At 37.5% G+C, this 21,296-nt stretch overlaps 3 protein-coding genes across 3 annotated transcripts; 2 read left to right on the top strand and 1 right to left on the bottom strand.

Annotated features, from left to right (window-relative positions):
• Nucleotides 1-1,894: 1,894 nt before the first annotated feature.
• LOC140924688 (egl nine homolog 1-like) lies at nt 1,895-3,836 on the bottom strand. Its single transcript, XM_073374711.1, has one exon. It carries the CDS (start codon nt 3,711-3,713, stop codon nt 2,595-2,597), a length of 1,119 nt encoding a protein of 372 aa, XP_073230812.1. The 5' UTR covers nt 3,714-3,836; the 3' UTR covers nt 1,895-2,594.
• On the top strand, nt 3,811-13,476 carry LOC140924687 (signal recognition particle subunit SRP54). The gene is made up of 17 exons (XM_073374709.1): nt 3,811-4,030; nt 5,470-5,561; nt 6,118-6,202; nt 6,691-6,795; nt 8,347-8,413; nt 8,780-8,837; nt 9,472-9,561; nt 9,729-9,789; nt 10,312-10,371; nt 10,590-10,678; nt 11,045-11,145; nt 11,265-11,351; nt 11,476-11,549; nt 11,870-11,978; nt 12,165-12,335; nt 12,680-12,775; nt 13,202-13,476. Exons 1-17 carry the CDS (start codon nt 3,953-3,955, stop codon nt 13,279-13,281), a joined length of 1,503 nt encoding a protein of 500 aa, XP_073230810.1. The 5' UTR covers nt 3,811-3,952; the 3' UTR covers nt 13,282-13,476.
• A 2,536-nt stretch (nt 13,477-16,012) lies between these two features.
• On the top strand, nt 16,013-19,904 carry LOC140924519 (large ribosomal subunit protein uL5-like). Its single transcript, XM_073374538.1, has 5 exons — nt 16,013-16,034; nt 17,199-17,352; nt 17,498-17,604; nt 18,129-18,371; nt 19,790-19,904. Exons 1-5 carry the CDS (start codon nt 16,029-16,031, stop codon nt 19,823-19,825), a joined length of 546 nt encoding a protein of 181 aa, XP_073230639.1. The 5' UTR covers nt 16,013-16,028; the 3' UTR covers nt 19,826-19,904.
• Nucleotides 19,905-21,296: the final 1,392 nt, after the last annotated feature.

Below are 21,296 nucleotides of genomic sequence, written 5' to 3'. Positions count from 1 at the left end.
TTTTGTTGCCTTAACTTCTCCAAAATTCTTGCCTCGTCTCCACGCCTAAGTGTGAAATCAGGGTTCGCAAGGCATCATGAGAAAGTTGCAAAATGCCTGAAAATGAGATGCACAAACTCGTACCCAGGACTCGCTCCTCCGCAGAGGTTTTTAAAAACCAAATCAACATTGCTTTATCATTGTTCGACGTCACTGGTCCACTGAATTTTACTTTGATCATAGAGCGCCGCCTTCTAGTAAAACTAATATCGGAACAAGCACCATCTTAAAAACGTTGTGAAATTTAGAACTTTGTTAAGCATAATCCTACTATTTTTTCTTTTTTTTTTTTCATAATCCTACTTTGGGTGTATCTATAACTGCGTATAAAAAGCATTTAAGTGTCCCCGACTGATATGTATATGACTTATTATGCGCAAATAAGAACTGGTTACTGCATTGTCTTTTCATTCGTAAACAATACAAAAATGGCAGATGTTTTTTTCATATTTAAAGCTCGACTCGAAAAATACATTCGTAATGAGTTCCATCATTTAATATTGGCAAAATTTCGATCTGCTGTTGAAAATGAGCGATCGTTGTTCCTTGAAATATTGGCCTCTAACAGCTTTTCATAAAAATTGCTTAAGTCGGTAAGATTTTTAAAGAATAAAAAGGAATAGATGAAAACAATTAAAAGCTTACGTTAACCGGATTGCTTGGAGAATAAATACAGGTGTTTTTTGGTGACTGATTTGTCATGAGAAGCTTGACCACGATCGGAACGACGTCGATGCGTAAAAAACATGGCTTTCTCAAACTTACAAAGCGAGGAAGTTGAGGGTATTTTATCGTCCTATTTACAGAAAAATGGTTTACCCGATGTAGGAATTTCAGCTACGCAACTTCAGTCTATCTACCATAATCTAAGGCCTGGAAATTCAATAAGCTTGCATCAAGTTGCGGCAGCCATAGAAACGATTTGTTTTTGCGACTTGTGCTTAAAAGAAGAGATCATTGACGTTCTAAATGAAGTCGATCGCCGCAGTTTTCTTATGAACGATTTAAAGTGGGAATTTGAAATGCTGGATCGTGAAAACCAAGGGACTATTACGGAAGAAGCAGCTTGTTTTTTGTTGAAAGCTGTCCACGGAAAATCTGCTGAGAAAAAGTGTAGGGAATTTCTATCTAGTCGGGCTTTTCCTGGAACAAGGGTCTCTCTACAAGAAATGGAAGTTTCCCTTTGCGACTGTTGTGACTTGGAATTGTCAGATGAGGATGAAAAGGATGCCAAGACCGGTTAAACCTTCAATAGCAACAGACGATACTGTTTAATTGATTCAATCTTTCTGAAAAAAAATTGACATTGTGAAGATTGAGTCCACTGTGTGTTTATAAAACACATAATTACCAAAATGGTAAGGGGATTAAGTCAGTTACCATTTTAAAGCAAGATAACTGGATAACTAGGATACTTTGGTATAGGTTATATAAAGAAAACCATTTGGAACAGTTTTCGTAAACGCGTCGGTGCCTTTATGACTGTAATTTCTTTGAAAATCGAGACATTGCGTATTTGTTAATGGGGTATTCTGGTAGTTTGGTTGACTAGGCCGAAGTGATTGGCCGTTTTCATTCATTCTAGAGGACTCCTAAGACTTCTCAGACGTCTCATGCGTACAACTTCGTTAGTGGAAATACGGGAAATAATTTAAGGCAGACCCTAGCCTGCATGACAGGCGCTTTATGAGCCAAGCAGGGGAACGCGATATTTCGCGCCGAGCGCGAAGCGCGAGACAAGGGAAATATCGCGAGCGAAATATCGCGTTCGCCCCGCTTGGCTCATAAAGCACCTGTCATGCAGGCTAGGCAGACCCCTTTTAACGTCAGACGACTAAGTTAAACACACTTGACAGTCGTCTGAATGTAAAGACCAGACGACGCACTCAACAGCAAGTCGTTAAATTTGTCCTTGTAAATGCCTAGTATAAATACGGCCATTCTAACTCTGAACATGAGGCGACTGAGATGATTAGCTTTGGTAAATAGCTAGAGCTTAGATGATAATCGGTTTGACACCTGATGCAGGAATTTGGAATGTTACCAAGCAGCTAACTTCCGAGTCATATTTACTGAAACCCTCCTCAAACAAATAATAATAAACAATGAAACAAGATATTAAATTTCACGTGAAGTTTGAGACAGCCTTTGCCAAAGAAAACTAATGTATATTTTCTTAACGAGCAATAGGTACTCTACAGTGCTCCTTAGTGGTTTTCATGTAAGACCTGTGAACCTGTTTCACACTCTTACACACTCGTTTACAGAATGGTATTTTATTGCGGTACAGAAATGGCCTTATCTCTCCGGTGTATTTTAGTACCAAATCCAGATGCCTCGCTAACAATTTGATTCAACTCCTCTTATCTTTTACCCTGGGTGCCAGAGGCTTTTTCATGCGCGGTTTCCGGTTTCAGTCAAGTCTTAAAAAGTGACCGGCGCGAAAAGCTTCGCAGCTCGTGTCTTCGGCCTTCGGCCGACCACGTGTCGACCTGCGGCCGACGAAACGAAGCTCATCGTCGCACACGAGAAAAAACCTCTGGTACCCAGGGTATTTATCTTTCAACTAGTAGCTTTAATAAAGCTTCCTGTACACTCTTATCAATACCAAGACTAGTGAGTACTTCATTAGGGTTAGGATGATGTCTAACCAGAGCAGACAAAGCATCCAAGTCCTCATCAGAGAGTAAGTTTTTCACCAATTTCTCAGATTCTTCCCTAAGCTTCTTTTCTGCTAAATCTCTCTCTTTTCTCTTAGCTTCAACATCCATCAAGGCAAATTCTGCTTCAAGATGTCCCATATCATTAAAACTATGATGCTGTTTGGCTTTACGTCTTTGCTCAGCATCAAAATACCATATAGTAATAGCATACCTGGTACAGTGGGCTGGTAAAACCTCATGGGGATTTCGACCATCAGACCAAAACATTAGCAACCTATTAAGAACAGGTTCAACATCAATGTGATGTTTTTCTCGATAAATTCTCAACTTTCCACCCTTGTCCTCACCCCACCCCTGGTTAAGATAATATATAACAGTGAGGCAACGACCATCTCCATCAGGATTGTCCACATGCCTCGTGTAACCTGTCCCGTTGCCCGGGTAACAAGCTACCATAGCTTTGGCACGCCCCTCAATGTGATACCCATTGAGTCCACCGGGCAACTCGCAACAAGACAAAACCAAGCTATCAACAAACTCTATCAACTTCACAATGTTCGGAACATGTTTTTCGTTTCCTTCCAGCCAAGTTATTTCATCTCCTCGTATTCTATTTTCTATGAATTTCTGTTCATCATCAGAAGCTGTTTTTCCTCCGCTCAGCTGCCCCTCTTGGAAAATTCCTGAGGTGTGAAGCTTTTTTACATCTTCCAATATGTTTATTACCTCTTCGTCTTCGAAGAGGTCATCAATTACACTGATATATTCTTCTTTTAAAGAACTACAAACAAATGCTGCTAGGCTTTGTGAGTCTTTCTTAGGTGGTTGTGGAAACTTTGACTTGAAATCTGGTGTTGGTAACTTCTGGATTGGCTTACAGATTGGTTTGTGAGCTTTCCAGTGTAACTTTTGGCATTCCTTACTGCAGTAGAAAACAGACTTGCATCTTGAGCATTTGAGCAAATTGTTTCTTTCCAGGGAGCAAGACGCACAAGACAGCAACGTCGCCATTGTCGTGCATCCTAGTGTCAATCTCTTTCAGATATTCGGCTAGTGAGGAAGAGGAAGAATGAGAACAAATGACGTAGCCTTAAAGGTAAACCCGCTGTACATGAAGATAAACAAGGAACAAAAAGAAAATGGCGACCAAGGTTGTGGCATTATAGCTGTGTATTTATGATCGTTTTATTTTAATTCTGACCTTTTATTTGTTAAAAAAGAAAAGAAGAAAACATTGATATTCCTTCAAAATGGTTCTCGCGGACTTAGGACGTAAAATCACAACAGCACTTCGCTCTTTGAGCAATGCTACCGTTATCAATGAAGAGGTATGGAGAGAGTTATTGCCTTTTGCTTTTCTAAAATTTAACTTATCTTACAGCTTATTTTACCTGCTGGAATCGGCATGTAATTAACTTTCAACTTATTCGTACAGAGCATCGCTAAATTCAGGGAAAACTATTGAGATAAATGTAAATGACAGAGGGATTAATGGTTGGTCTCAGTGTGCGTGAGATAAAATTAGTATATTGATTTCCTTTTTTGAAATTACCCTTGGGATGTCAAAGTTTGCTCACATTAATCTCATTTGTGATTATGTTTTGAATTGTTTTTGTTTAATCCTTGCCGTTTTGAAAATTTTTTGTTGAAACATTGTCTTTGTGTGTGAGAAAAGAACTCTCAAAAAACTTGTACGTGTCCAAAGTGCTGATCTTTCAAGGCTCTTGTAGTGATGAGTCATGAGTGATTAGAAAGTTTCGAGAAAGTTTGTGGATTCGTTATGTAGAGGACTAGATGACATCTGGGTGAATTAAAAATGAAGACTAAATTGTCGGAAAGAGAACTGGTGCAGTGAGATCTAGAATTAGTTATCAGGACAACTTTTTTGTTATATTTGCAGTTAATCCAGGATTACACTTCGTTTATAAAGAGAAAACTTGTCCCAGGTAGAAGAGTTACTCCCCTACCCGAGCTACCCTGGACGAGCTTTCTTTTCCTACATTTCCTTACAAAACTTGGTGAACCTTTTACATTAGAATCAAAAAATCTGGTCAGGCTAGAACAGGTGACCTACCTAGCTGGTTTTCCCTTTTTTGATTGTAGAGTCACCCTCTTAGCCGGACCAACTTTTCGTGACAAAAACTCTTTAGCTCACCCAGCTGGATCAACTCAGTCAAAGAGAGACAATCAGTGTGTGCACGAGCACTTTTTTAAGCTCTTGGCTTGGGCAAAGGTTACACTTTTTTCTCACATAAACACTCACAAAGGTTGATTCAGCTGAGAGGGTGACCCCTTTTTACCGGGGCAACTTTTCTCCATATAAACAAGGCCTTAGAGCTAACCAGGCTTCCCACAACTTAGCCTTGGCTGTTAAACCTTCTAATTTTGTAGGTCCTAACTGTGATCAACTACAATTTTTACTTAACAACATCAATACATCGTCAATTGAAAAGGTTCTGAGGATTAACCAAATTGTCACAAAGGGAATGCTTCATATGTTACAATATGGTTTAAATGTCTGAATCATCCTTTGTGAAGTTGATCTAAACTTGACTAAAGGCATTAAACTTCCTATATTAGTACGAGATGTCAAGGACATCAGAGTTGTTTTATTGTTCCTCTTGTACTCATACAGCCAATCACAATACTGTAATAAAAAAAGCCACTCAGTGCACTGGTTGTATACTGCTAACACAGGATGCCCTTGTACTGTTTGGAAACCAAGGTCTGCAGTCATGGCAATGTTGTATTAATTTTTTAATGACAGGTCCTTGGTGCTATGCTTAAGGAAGTATGTGCTGCATTGCTGGAGGCTGACGTTAATGTACAGCTTGTTAAAAGACTCAGAGAAAATGTCAGGTAAAAAAAATGAAATAAAAAAATAAAAACTCCATAGGCAACCCACATTGTCACTATATTTTTGGCTAGATTTTGGTGTTTCAATCAGCGTTGGCATGCACCTCAACAGTCCTCGAATTTTAGCATAAAAATTTAAGGCTTTGAAAGTCCTTGAAAATTGAAGTCAGTGCAGGAAAGTCCTTGAATTTTGGTTCTATAACTTTATCCAACCCCGATTCTCAAGTGCCTGAAAGAAGGAAACAGAAAGACCTTCAGGATAAAATTGCTCATGTGAGGAAGAACTGGAAAAGACTAGGATTCAGGGCTCTTTTTTGCACTGAATGGAATCCTTGAAAAATGGTAAATGGGTCCCTCAATGTCCTCAAAAAGTCCTTGAATTTTTTGTTCAAAAAAGGGTACAAACCCTGTTCAATTTTATTTTCAAAGATTACATCAAGCAAGTCTCTGTGTAAAGAGATTCAAAAAAGTCTGTTACTGTTGAACTTCAAAATTGTCATCTTTGTAAAGAAATGTACACAAAATGTAATTTTTGGATTTTGTATTTTGTTTAAATCAGATCTGCCATTGATTTTGATGACATGGCTGCAGGATTAAACAAGAGAAGAATGATTCAACATGCTGTGTTCCAGGAGCTTTGCAAGGTCAGTGTGGTGAAGATTAGTGGTTAGCTATCAACCACCATTTTATAATGGAATTAGACAGCCACAGCGATAAGAACAGCCAGCCTGGTATGCTGGCGTGTATATTCTGACTGTCTCTTCTTTTAGCAGAGAGAAAAAACAGCTAACATAAAGGCTATCAGAAAGGGTATAAAGCAAGACTTTTGATCAGTAACCAAAACATGTCTCTCATACTGTGTAAATTCTTGACAGCAGTTTCAAATTTCTTTCATGAAAAGTTTTATAGAGAACATGAACCTGTCCAATGGTCGTGAATTTTTACCACGTGATTCTCTGTCTTAACTCCTTCCCATTTTCATGCTCATTTAAGCTCTTTTCTCCTGACTTGTTTAAATTTGGAGTGATGTACATGAAAACAGGTGTGGCATTTTCTTATGCAAGCCACTTCTATTTGTATATTCAACTTGTTTAAAAGCACTTCGTTACTGATTTTTTTTCCATATACACAGCTTGTTGATCCTGGTGTGAAAGCTTGGAATCCCACTAAAGGAAAACAGAATGTTATCATGTTTGTTGGTCTGCAGGGAAGTGGAAAGACAACCACTTGTAGTAAGGTACAGTCATAACTTCTGATTTATCTTTATAACATCCGACAAAATGTATATTTTCAAGAAGGGAGGATATTGTGAACCTCACTGTATGGCTTTGTTGAGTCAGCCAGAAGACAAATGACATTAAGGTGATTCCCTAGTTTTGCACTGCGCATCTCTTACTGCGCATAACAAGATGGCCGCCGTAAAAAAGAGCATGTGAAGTAATATTATTAAAATGAAGTTGACTGAAGAGAAACACTATTGGAACTTTTGCTTGCTGTTGTTTCTTGCCGAGGTGAGACTCAATGTGTTGGGAATCTGCATAACGTAAGCAGTACGCGTGTTGCTGAGTTCGACCTCCTCTCGGAGAACCTCGATAGTGGATGTTTAACTTGTGCTTACTCAGTTTGATTTTCATTTAAACACTTTCTTTATCACATTGTGTCCTAAATGTGATATCTCGATGTAAATTCTGTAAAAACGGATTTTTTAATACTTTCTTCCCCCTATCACATACATTCTATTTTGAAACTCGCCCCAGTCCTCTCTCAAAAATCGGAGAAAATGCGTTTGGTGCGCACTTTCTGCAGCTCTACCGCAAAAACGAGTACGGTGACCCCCATTTTTTATTTCATGATTTTAATAAGGACAGTGCTTCCTTTCGATGAGAAAAAAATTGGCACAAATCTATGTTCAGTTTTTTGGCAATTTTACTAAATTGTACGGATTGAGCCATCACGGGTCGAAAAGCGTGCGTTCAATTTAATTCTACTTTGGAGCGTAAAGTAAAAACAAGGGCATTAAAAGGCATTTTTCTGGTACGCAAGTGGATAAACAATACATTAAAGTCAAATTCTGTGTGATGTCACATGCATCATCGAAAAAATCTCTCCTTTTTGTCTAGTTTTGCGCTGCCCGCGGTTTTTGTAAAAGGGTCCTAAATAGCCGCATTTGTCAGCATTGTGACGTCAAAACGAGCACGGTGACCCCCACTTTTTATTACTTTTTTATCATCTTCTTGACTTGTTACATCAGTGTACCAAGTTTTAGCTAAAACCTATGTTAGGTTCTTTTACTATGGAATCACCTTAAGTAACATTAAAATGACTTCAGTAACTGGCAGTCTCATATATCTTGCGCGATAAAAAAGAAGAAGGCAGTTTGAAATGAGGCTAAAGCAGTTCATATAACTTGAGGCTTTGTTTTAAAGCTATCACATCCCTTCAAATTTTCCACTTAAGCAGTTAGGTATCAAAGCCCTGCATAACTTAAACCTTGGTAATAGATAACATCAATGAATGGCCCAGAAGCCAAAATAGCCATTGAATTTGACTTATTGATCCTCTTAAGACATACAGAATGTATCTCTTTTGTTACGTTTCAAGATAATACAGCGAACTGAAACATGCTCTAGGCCATCTTTATGCACTATTGAAAAATGTAACTTTTATTGTTGCTTATGTCAGTTCTCAACTTTTTTTTGCCTTCCATTCGTTTTAAAATAGTTTGTACTAGTTTTTGCTTGATAATATTTTGTGCAAACATGACATTATTTGTTTGTAATTATTGCAGTTAGCATACTTTTATCAGAGGAAAGGTTGGAAGACTTGTCTAATTTGTGCAGACACGTTCAGAGCAGGTCAGTACAAACTCAGAACTACACATGTTAAGATGCGTATCATTCATTATTCAGAATTGTGGTGCCAGACCCATCCAGTCTCATCAGTCCAGTTTCATCATTATTAATCAGTACTGTCCTTCCAGATCAGTTTCCTGAATAGTGTTCACTGTAGTGATAGGATTTAATCAAAAGTTCTTGAGAAAAGACCATTTTATTTTCAAGATGACACTGGTCCAGCAGGCCATTTCTGACTTTTACTGTACACCCAAACACTTTGAAGTTTGAGATATCGATTTCAGGAATAATTGAAAAAAAACTATATGCACAATGCAATCTGTATTAAGCAGACACTACAAACTATATTTGATTCTGTTCCGTTTTCAGGTGCATTTGATCAGCTCAAACAGAATGCCACTAAAGCTAGAATACCATTTTATGGAAGGTAACAGCATAATCATTTTTTCCTTCTTTTTGTTTGATTTATTCTTGCAAATCTATGCATGATCCATCAAGGTATAGGTTCACTGTGGGCTAATGGAGCTCAAACAGCTGGTGATAATCCCAGTTTATTTAGATTGAAGCACTTAAGAATTATTACTACACACTCTAGATGGGATGCTAGTTCACTGCAGGATTCCCCCCATTAGTATATCACTAGTATCCATTTATACTCCTGGGCCGGGTTGTTCGAAGTTGAGTTAAGATAATCCAGGGTTAGTGCAAGATTTGAATTCAGATTTGAAAGCTTAAAAAGCATTTCAGTTTTAATTCTTTTTGTCTACAAGTTGATGATTGGAAGCTCTAAAAACAACGGAGAAAATTATCCGAGAAAAAGCTTTTGAACATAAGAAAAAGAAACCAGGGTTAACTTTAACCCCAGGTTAAGCGCTAATCGGCCTTCGAACAACTGGGCCCAGGATGAAGAGAGGCAAAGTGGGGCAAAGTTTCTTGTCCAACCTGTCAACTGCTCAGTCACTGCACCCATGAAAATATATTAATAGTAGTTTTTATTTGAGTCATACAACTACTGTACTTAATACAACTTTGTCTGAACTTGAATCCAATATCGTTTTCAGTTACACTGAAATGGACCCTGTTGTCATAGCTCAAGAAGGTGTAGATAAATTTAAACAAGAAAACTTTGAGATAATCATTGTAGATACCAGGTATGTTTGTAGTGTGTTCTTCTTCCTTGCTATTTTCTCGTTGTTTATATACTCTCAAATAATTTGATTAGCTTTTAGTTGTTAGAAATTTGAGAGGTTTTTGTTCAAGTTCATTCTTTAGTGAGGTAATTTAGTTACCTTCTAATAAAACATGTAACTGTTCGCAGTGGACGACATAAGCAAGAGGAGTCACTTTTTGAGGAAATGCTTCAAGTCTCTAATGCAGTTGTAAGTACAAAATCAGTATTGACTTGCGCTACATTTGTCAGCTGGGAGTCTTAACAGGGAAACTTTGGAGTTTCTTACGACTTTTTTGTCATGTAATAAACTCATCAATAAAGCATGAGCTTGGGCTTAGTTGCTGACAGGTGGGGGATGGAGGGTGGTGTTGTAGCGTGGGTTGAGGAGTCAAACAGGCATCATTGAATCTGTGAATGTTTCCATGGCTACCCCGTGGTAGACCACCACCTAGGCACATGTTACATTGATAAAGACAGACATAGTTTCCAGAAAAAATCTGTTGCCTTTATGGGAGGTTTGGGATGATTTGTGACAGGCGAGATGAGAGATATCCACAAATAACAGAAATGCCAACAAAAGAGTGCTGATAGTCAGTTACTTGCAAATTATTGGGGCACCCTGCACATCTATGCAGGCAGTAACTGCTGACTTGTAACTGTCTTGAGTTTAACTTCACATCAGTTGCATTTAGCCACAACAGCTTGTTCATTTTGTTTCACTATTTTTCAGAATCCAGACAATGTGATATTTGTGATGGATGCAACAATAGGTCAGGCATGTGAGTCACAGGTAAATTTGATGTTTCTAACGACTTTGATTTAGTCTTATGTGTTATAAACGTGTGTTACTTTTCCATTCACATGATGGAGGGTACTTCTTGGTTCAAATCCTTTCCACTCATTTTAATAACATTCTAGTGTTAAAAATTGTCATGAACATTATTTTCTGTCTTTGATTTTGTTCGTTGACTTCATTTATTTCATTTTGTAACTAAAAATTCTTTTTAGGCCAAGGCCTTCAAAGACAAAGTGGATGTAGCATCAGTCATTGTTACTAAATTAGATGGACATGCGAAGGGTGGAGGTGCATTGAGTGCGTAAGTACACCCCCGACCCCACAATAAAAAATCCCAACTCAAAGTTTTACTAACAAAGTTGCAACATTGTAGCTACCTCATCAGTACCATTTTATCATCATCCTATCTTCAGGATCATCATCATCGTCATTGATATCATCATCATCATCATTATCATCATCATCATCATTGAATCATCATCAATATCAATATAACGTGAGTTAAGTATACATTCAATGCAACATCAACCCTTTTACCAAGCTCTTTATGAATACTTGCTGCCCCTGTTTCTCTCAGTTGTGCATCATTCATTGAAAGTAGTCATTGTTTAATTAGTTTATAGAGATTGCTTTTTTCCCCAACACACTTCCTGTGGTTTTCTTGCAGAGTTGCAGCCACCAAAAGTCCTATTATTTTTATTGGTACTGGAGAGCACATTGATGACTTTGAACCTTTTAAAACCAGGCCTTTTATTAGTAAATTATTGGGTAAGTTATGCAACAATAGAAATCTCTTCAGTGTATGTGCTCAGGGTTACACCTCCTTTTCACTAGTTAATAAACACTTTCTTTTTGACTAATATGTCTGCTCTGTAATTTTTCATTAGGAATGGGAGACATTGAAGGCTTGATTGACAAAGTTAATGAACTGAAGCTTGAGGACAATGAAGAACTTATTGACAAACTTAAACATGGTTAGTAAATTTGAAGTGATATGATTTCAAGCAAGAGTTTATTTCCTGATTTTGTCACTTATTTTTCTCATCATTGAATAAATGATAAAATTGAAAGCTGATATTGTCACTTTATTTATTTTAGGTGTCTTTAGTTTACGAGACATGTATGAACAGTTCCAGAACATCATGAAGATGGGACCATTTGGCCAGATCATGGTAAGGACTGGTTTCTTTGCCATATGTTTTAAGACTTTGTCAATAAACTCTTCCAACTGGTGGATGGTTTTGCATCGCAGTTCTATGCCTTATACCAAATGGAAAACACAAGAAAGAAATGGGCAAAATATTCATGGCATGGAAGCACTTAAATCTAGGTGTAAGAGAACCACTTTTCTCCTGGGGGGAGACAAGATCGAGTGGTACCGGAGGAAGCCAACCTCGGGGGGGGAGGGGGGGGTCGAGTCCCATATCCCCTAGTCACTATGAACTAAGGGGAACCAGGAAAAATGATGTTCTTTTTTTTTTCCTATTTGTAGGGTATGATTCCAGGCTTTAGCAGTGACTTTTTGTCCAAAGGAAATGAGCAAGAGTCTATGGCGAGATTAAAGAAACTCATGACAATTATGGACAGCATGAATGATGAAGGTATGATTGACCTTACATGAGGCTTGGCTTATTTTTTATGAGTTATTATTTTTAAAATGAGTAAATTTAATTTCAAGTATATATCACTTATCACTAGGTAAGCATTTCCCCAGAATCTTCTATCGCAACTCCTTCTATCCACCATGCTTACAAACTGAATTTACAAAATTTGAATACTCTTTACAGAGCTTGACAGTCCAAATGGCGCCAAACTGTTTTCCCGCCAACCAGGAAGATGCACGCGTGTTGCACGTGGGTGTGGCGTGTCAGTGCGTGAGGTGCAGGAACTTTTGTCTCAGTACACAAAATTCGCCGCGATGGTTAAAAAGATGGGAGGAATAAAGGGCTTGTTTAAAGGTAGAGCACTTGATTTTCTTTTTGTTCACAGTTCAGGGGATGGAGATAGCTAACATTTCAGGCTTTGTGGTAGATAGCACCTTAGACTTCTTTTTACACCTCCTTGTTAGCAGCCAAAAAGCATTTTTGGTCATTTTATGTATCTTTCTACAGTGAGGGCAGAAAGGTAACCAATTATAGTGTAAAGGATTAGATATCAGTAACTTTTCAAAAATGTAATACAACAGCATTTATCTTTGTTAGGTTAGTGCTAGGCTTTGACATCATTTTACTTAATACAGAAGGATTTGAAAAATTAAAGCCTATTTACTAATCTCCAATTTCTTCTTTTCTTTCTCTTTCAGGTGGCGACATGAGTAAAAATGTAAATCCATCACAGATGGCCAAACTTAATCAACAGATGGCTAAAATGATGGATCCCAGAGTTCTTCAACAAATGGGTCAGTAAACTTTGCTTATTTTTTCGTGGTCAACCAGTGTTACGGTATTTGAATTTAAGGACAACTGGCTATTGGTTTGTTTTCTTGTCAGTGAGCTTTATTAAATGTTCTTTTTTGCCTAATCTTGTTAGTGAGTGCTGCTAGAGGCTGAGAGTAACTTGCTGAATAAATTCGTTTAATCAGAAACTAGCTCTTCACGCCCTCTCAGTCAGCTAATTTTACTGAAAATAGAGAAAGATAATTACAGTTACACTATGGTCCGTTCACACATTAAACGATAAGAGAGTTTGCCCATGATATATATTGAAAGTCGGAAACTGTTTATGCCCTTAGTGGAAGATTCACCAGAGAGTGTGCAGGCCTAGTGACCAAAAGATGTTTGTAACAAAGTTATAACCCCATGCTTCACCATTGTTTTATTTTCAGGTGGAACTCAGGGCCTTCAGTCCATGATGCGACAGTTTCAACAAGGAGCGGCTGCTCACTCCACAGGGAGCAGAAAATAACCAACAATAAAAACTTCTGTAATAAATAAGACCACAACAAGAAGAGTAACGAAAAATAAAAAGGACAGTTTAAGAAGCAAAAATTTCAGAAGTAGGTCACAACTTGAGGGTGGTTTGTTTTGAATGTTTTCTTTTTTTTGCTCTGAACTCTCCTCTTGAATTTGCAAGGCTTAACATCAGTCTGGCTTAACCCAGACGTGAAGGTATAAAGCAGCAGATTATAGCGCTTAAGAGGAAACTGCTTTTTGGAGACGTGAAACAGTGCTTTTGCAACTGTGTTTTATCACAAAACACGAAAGTCTGTAAACTACCTTTAAAGCAGACTGCTGTTGTGTTAAACTGGTCATTGACCGTTCTTTGAAGTCTTACTCTCTTTAAACTGTTGGTTTTACTGACATTAATTTATAACAAAATGAATCCTGATTCAATTTCCATGGGAAATTATTTTTTTCATGTTGAAAATCAGGATCAGGTGACAATAGGTATAATCTACTTCCTTATATTGCCTTCTATTTTCATTTCTTCGCAATGAAAATATCTTAGGTTAATTGGCACACTCCAACTTTTTCATCGAATGTAAATTACCTAAACTTTAGTAGATATTAACGTCAATAAAGTGATCAGAATATATTATTGTAGAGGTATTTTTATCTTTTAGTTACAGATGGTCAGTTCTTGATGGCGTTATGATTTTTAAAACCTGCATAAAAAATTGGGAGTAGCCTACTTTTGGTTTTTAAAAATCCCAAAACAACTTATCTCCCGAGATGTAATTACCCATATGAGGTGGGGAGCAGAAAAGGTTAAAAATTGCGAAAGATTATTACCAATAAACTGAAAGACACAAAATACTGGTAGAGTTAATAATGCTGTGACGCTTTAGACCTTAAAAAAGGATTTGATTAAATGGAAAATCTAGCTAAATTGAATTCTTTTTTTTCTGTTCCATACAAAACCTATCAAAAACCAGCCTCTGGTCCTGCCCTTCAGACAAATGCTGAGGCACCTTGAGACTGGTGTGATCGAAGATTATTTTCAACAATCACATCTGCATTTTGTTTTTGCGTTAGAAATTTGTGTGAAATTTGTGGTATCATGAAATTTTCGAGGCCGCCATCTTGAAAAATGCGGTCAGTATAAAACACGGACTGCTGACTGCGGACCACGGACTGCGGACTGGGTATAAAATACGGACTAGGTATAAAATGCGGACTCCGGACTGAGTATAAAACACGGACTAGGTATAAAACGCGGACTACGGACTATGTATATAAAAACAGCCTTAGAAGGTAAAACTGAGAGAAATAGAAAGCGGACTAGCAAAAACAGTAGTCACAGCTTTAACGCTTTTCACGTAGTCTATTCTGTTCCCACGGAGAAGGAAGGTTATGCCGGTACTCAAGGCAACTGAAATTAAACTCTGCATTTTATAAAAAGAAGGAGTTTGAAGAGATTTCAATTTGCAGTTTTACACCAGTAAGAAGCACCGAATTAAAAAAAATAGTATTGGTGTTAGTCAGATCAGTAAAATTCTTATCGGATGCCACAATTCCGTTTCAAATAAAGCCTTGGGAATGTGAGGACTGAATGAAGAACTCAGACGAGAAGGTCAATGCGATGCACAAAAGCAGTATTTTATAGGTGCGAGAGATTACTCACATACGTGAATTATAACCGAAATGAGTCGTCCACCGTTATATTCTAAGCGATGACTACCCTGCTCCTGATCCCCGGAAGGGGGTATCTCTGAGAATTCTTGGTGGGGGTGTAGTGCCCGGTTCTCCGAATCCTGACCTTATTGCAGACCAAAAAATTGTCATTTTCCACACCCGTTTTCAGTCTAGATCTCTAAAATCCATACCTATTTTCGGACCTGGCCTAATTTAGCCTGTTCCAGGTTCTCAGATAGTTGAGGAGACTCCCCAGTTTTTAATTTCTCCCGTTTTATTTTCGTGTTTTCGCTTTCTCAATTCAGCGGACCCAACTATCTCAGAGCGTTGAACAGGTTAGGTCTAATTAGGCAGAAATTTTGTCATCATTACCAAATTAGAGCGGAAGCAAAAAAATTCTCCAAATGCATTTCGAATTCGCACATTTCTATTACGTTCTTATTCATTTGGAATTGAAACGATGAATACGTCCATTCATGTACGCTCCCGTAGTTCCTCGAAAATCATACCCGATTCCACACCAAAATGGACAAAGTGTTTTCAGACCAAAAAGGCCCAAACCCCCTACCCTTCCATTATACAAGGGAGTACCACCCCTGATCCTGACCCCTTTCATGATTGTTAGAGACCAAGACAAGGTCTAAAAATGGGTGAAGAAAATAGCATTTTGATCCGGCTCATGATTCAGAGAACCGGGCGGGACACCTCCACCAAGAATTTATAGGAGTATTTACAACTTTAAGTCACGTGTCTTGCTATTTAACAATCTTTTGATCTTATTTCTCCTTACCTAGAACCAATTTGCACGGTTTTTACCAAAGTAGTCCGTAGTCCGTATTTTATACCCAGTCCGCAGTCCGCGTTTTATACCTTGTCCGTGTTTTATACCCAGTCCGTATTTTCTAGTCCGCGTTTTATACCTAGTCCGTATTTTATACCCAGTCCGCAGTCCGTAGTCCGCAGTCCGCAGTCCGTGTTTTATACTGACCGCTTGAAAATGTCAATTTCCGGCAGGCGTTACTTGCGCTTACGTCATCTCCCATGAACCTTGTTGCGCCCTCTTTTGCTCTCGACAAGATGGCGGTAAGGACATAGATTCACGTGGCCGAAGAAAAACCTACTTCTGTCCTTTTTCTCTCCGCTTTTCCCCGATTTTCTCGCTATTTTTGTTGAGTTTGCATCTTCCTAGAAACGAATATAATTTTTATATTAAAACTGGGGTCATCATAGCGTGATCTGGAGCGAAATCGATGATAGTTGCAGTGGTCAATTTCCTTACTGCCCAACCTGTTTTCTTGATACATGGACTTATTTTAGTCGCCTTTTAGGACACCATTTTTTATCTACAACTTGCTATTAAAGCTTAGGTTTTTTTTTCCCACGAATTAAAACCTTTCCTCCTTATTGAAAGTGTCGTATCATGATAGTCACAAGAAAATCCATAGTTTGGGAGGTCCCGGCGAACAATTTCAAATCAGATTTTAACTTAAACTTCAAGGCATTGTTCTTTTTACGTACTTGTTGATTTCGACTTTCATCTCTTCAGATCTGGTTTTAAGTTTGAGGCTCTTGCTTTCTTGTTCTTCGTGCAACAACAAGAATATACTTTTTCGGGCTAGACGTGCCGTGACATTTTAAGTTGCTTTCTTTTAATTTCCAAACTTCAGTGGCGAAGAATAATTTCTCGACTTAGAAGTTCATTTAATAAGTGGTTGTATTTTGGATATTGATATAGAAGATTCTGGTAAAGCGTATTGTTACCCCACTTACAGAACATTGTCCCAGTTACTACAGCAAATACATTTTACCAGTTCCTCTTGGCACCTTGTTATGGAGGTCCCAATGTCCGTATTTGTGAACGTTGTGTTTATATTATTATTGTACCATTATAATGACTGTTTTTAATTGTAAGCGGGGAAAATGTGTTTGTTGTATTGTATCCGAGTCACTGTACTGTAATAAATTGGGGAAAATACCATTTAAAGTAACAAAGAACCGATAGTTGGATTATAATACTGGAATCTTTGTTATAAAGAGGTATGTGACTTACTGTCCTTGATTTAGTATGCTGTTGCATTCTTTCATGTTTGAATGCAAAATGATCAGTTCCCTTATTTCAGGGAATCTTATCGCCCTGACACCATTTTGTTGAACAAGTTAGGTATTTAAGGGAGGCTCTGATATCATTTTGTTGAACAAGTTTGATATGTCAGGGAATTTTATGGCTATTATACCATTTTGTTTTAGTCCGGGGAGAAATCCCAGAAACAGAATGTTATGAAAGAGCTCCGCATTAGGAAACTATGCTTGAACATCTGTGTTGGTGAGAGTGGAGATCGTCTGACGAGAGCTGCTAAAGTTTTGGAACAACTCACTGGACAGCAGCCAGTGTTTTCCAAAGGTATGTATTTTTATTTGTGTTCAGAAACAATGTTCAGCAAAGAAAATCATTGGCAAATAAATTATAAAAAACTCTACGCTATGAAGAGTAAATTTAGAGTTCAGTTGGTAATGCAGTGATTTAATAATATTATTACTTTTTTCAGCCCGTTACACAGTGCGTTCATTTGGCATTCGTCGTAATGAGAAGATTGCTGTTCATTGTACTGTACGAGGTGCTAAGGCTGAAGAAATCCTTGAGAAAGGTTTGAAGGTATGTCGTTTACCAAGTCATGATGTACAAAGCTGTGATACTGGATATGCATAATGCTTAAAGAGAACACAGCCAATTTTCTGTGTTTACAGACAAGTAAAGTTTATTCAAACAGATAAAAGTGATCAGTGGTTATGAAACTTTCATAATTATTCAGCCATTTCATTGAACACAAGGTTTTAGCTAAGGAAAAGCAATGCAGGATTTTTGTATCAGTGTCTTTGTTTTCAATTTGAGTTGATGCTGAGGTCTTTTTCACCGGTGAAATTAGCCAGCAGCCTGCTCCTTAGCAACATACCTGTATACAGTTTACTGTCAGTGACCTAATTAACACCTGGGGTGTCTATTTAGTTTTAGGGGTCCAAGCAGGAGCGTTTAATAGATAAGCGAGTTTTCTCATAACTGCAACAAGCTCAAGAAAACTAATATGCTTTTGGCAAAAATATCAAGAGAGTTGGTTGTAGTTTCTGATATTTCCCTAAGGATAATACCTTGAGATTTTTTTGTTCCTTGTCTATCAAAAGGTTCGTGAATATGAACTGTCAAAGGATAACTTCTCCCGCACTGGTAACTTTGGCTTTGGTATCCAGGAACACATTGATCTTGGAATCAAATATGACCCCAGTATTGGTATTTATGGTATGGATTTCTACGTTGTCTTGGGACGCCCTGGATTCAACGTTTCTAAACGAAAAAGGAAGCAAAGTAGAATTGGGTTTAAACACCTTATAACAAAGGAGGAAGCTATGAAGTGGTTCCAACAGAAGGTAAGGATGTTAAAAAAAAACTAACTTTATAAGGGAAAAACGGTTGCTTTTGTACTGTTAAACCAATGGTTTTCATTGTGGGCCCCAAGGCTGTGCTCTAGCAGTGCCTGGTGGCCTGTGGCACCTAACTTTTGTTCTTGGGCGACTAGAAGATCTTAGGTTTTGCATACAAATCCTCTGCTGGGCACCCTGGATTTCACAGGTCCAGAGCACCGGGCTCCCTTCAATTTTTTGTAGAGCTCAACCTTGGGCCCACAGGAATAACAATCCTAACTGGCTGGAGGCAAACTAGTTTGTTATCTACAAGGGTAATAGATGGAGGGGTTGAACTCGGGAGTACTGAGAACAATCCAGCTATTGATTAGGGCAGGTACTGAGCACACACCTTCTAGATTACAATTCCAGTGCTCTTGGACACTCTGCCTCCATAGTTTCTCTACAGTACAAACTGTATCAGTATTTCTACTGGACAAAGTTTTCACCTTCTTTTTCACGTTTTCTGAAGGTTGTCGATAATTATTTTGATGGTTTATATGATACCCAATCAAAGTCAATGATGTTTTGGAGGTGGATTTGTGCTCTTTCAAGTAACCTGTGAATATAGCATCTTCTTTTCAGTCTCTGTCACACATTTGTTCATAAGATCTGCATTTTGGTCCCCAAAATCCCATACTAATGATGTAAATCATTGGTTACTATTACCGTAAATGTCGAATTAGCGCCCGGGGCACTTATTGAATTTTCTAAGGCGAGAGGGGGGCGCTTATTCCGTTTATCAATTTTTAGCCTCTAAATGACGCTATCTTTATTTGTAATTAAAACCAAACTGCAACATAAAAATTCAAAAACCTTATAAAAACTACTTTTTGGGAACTCGAAACGTTCTTAAGACTTTTTCATCAAAAAGTGTATTTTATTTCTGCAATAGAACAAGCATTTGGATTCTTAATCAACTTCAATTTCTGTATCGCTGTCCTCAAGGATGGATATGGATATTTCTATCAAGGAAATGAGAAGCAAACCCGTGCGACTTTGAAAGGACATTACTGTTTATACTATTTAACAATGTCACATTTCATTAAAAGAACCGTATAGACCGTATACGTCTCGTATATCGTACCGCGTACCGAAACTTATTTTTTCTCGGGGGAGGGGGAGGCGGGCGCTTATTTGAAGGAGGGCACTTATTACAAATTTTGAGCCTTAGGAGGGGCGCTTATTTGAAGCTGGGCGCTAATTCGAGCATTTACGGTATTACTTGTACGTAGTCATGCAGTTTTTAAATGTTTCTCTTGGGCAATAATTATTATTATTGTAATATTTTGAATCCTATTGAGAATTGACTTCTTCTTCTGCATTGTTAACCAAATTTTCCTCATCAATATCCAAAGATTTGTTAATATTTTCTTGTCTTTCAGTATGATGGTATACTGCTGTCTACCAAGAAGAAGTGATGGAGCCTTTTTTTTTTTGTAAATTCCTTGTCCTGAAATCTCATACTTTAATATCAATTAAATGCTGGAGCGAAAAATACTTCTCTGACTGATCAATGTGTTGTCACATCAGTGGTCTTTTAGAACAGAGTTATTCTCTAAAATGTCCACAATTTGATTATAGAGTTGCTGCAAGATGAAAAATTAAATTTGTAGCAGATCTTCACAGTTCTAGAAAGAACTTTTGCAGTTGGGAAAGGAAAGTCAAAAATCTAAAAAAAATAATCCTAAAATACTGAATTTTTTCGAGTTTTTTTCTTTTTACAACTACAACAGTTGCATCTTTAATTAATATTTTGTTTACATTTAGATTTTATTACTATTTTACACTTATCCTTCGAAGCCATCAATTTATTATCTTCAACTGGCATCATGAGCGAATTTAACCTAAAGATTATAATGAAATATAACAAAGAAATTTTAAAATTTTTACTAAAAGAAGGGACTCACCCCTTTGCAAAATATCCAATTTGCAGACTAAGTAAAATGTATATTTTTATAGTCTAAAAATGCAAAATAGGCCCCAAATTGATGCTTGGGGATCTTCTAAGTAGAAAACAAGCCCTTTTTTTTTCAACTTTTCGACTTTTTAATCTTCTTGTTTTTATAGCCTAGAAAGGTGTTTTTTCGCTCTAGAATATCGTAAAACACATTTTTCTGGCCTATATTGCCTAAAAAAAAGATGGAAAAATGGCCAATTTTTGACCAAAACCATGGGTTAACCCCTTTGGAAAAATCTCAATTTTTCGACATTTTAAACTTGTTGTTTTTATAGCCTAGAAAGGCGTTTTGTCGTTCTAGAATATCGTAAAACACATTTTCCTGGCCTATTTTGCCTGGAAAAAAAAACATGGAAAAATGGCCAATTTTTGACCAAAACCATGGGTTAACCCCTTTGGAAAAATCTCAATTTTTTCGACTTTTTGAACTTGTTCTTTTATAGCCTAGAAAGGCGTTTTTTTTGTCCTAGAATATGGTAAAACACATTTTCCTGGCCTATATTGCCTAAAAAAAAAAGATGGAAAAATGGCCAATTTTTGACCAAAACCATGGGTTAACCCCTTTGGAAAAATCTCAATTTTTCGACTTTTTGAACTTGCTGTTTTATAGCCTAGAAAGGCGTTTTTTTTGTCCTAGAATATCGTAAAACACATTTTCCTGGCCTATATTGCCTAAAAAAAAAAGATGGAAAAATGGCCAATTTTTGACCAAAACCATGGGTTAACCCCTTTGGAAAAATCTCAGTTTTTCGACTTTTTAAACTTGTTGTTTTTATAGCCTAGAAAGGCGTTTTTTCGTTCTAGAATATCGTAAAACACATTTTCGTGGCCTATATTGCCTGAAATAAAAACATGGAAAAATGGCCAATTTTTTACCAAAACCATGGGTTAACCCCTTTGGAAAAATCTCAATTTTTCCTCTTTTTTAACTT

This window comes from Porites lutea, chromosome 14 (genome assembly GCF_958299795.1).
Source record: "Porites lutea chromosome 14, jaPorLute2.1, whole genome shotgun sequence".
NCBI lineage: Eukaryota > Metazoa > Cnidaria > Anthozoa > Scleractinia > Poritidae > Porites > Porites lutea.
Note: the sequence above shows the minus strand (reverse complement) of the source record. Positions and strands in the feature narration are given on the sequence as shown.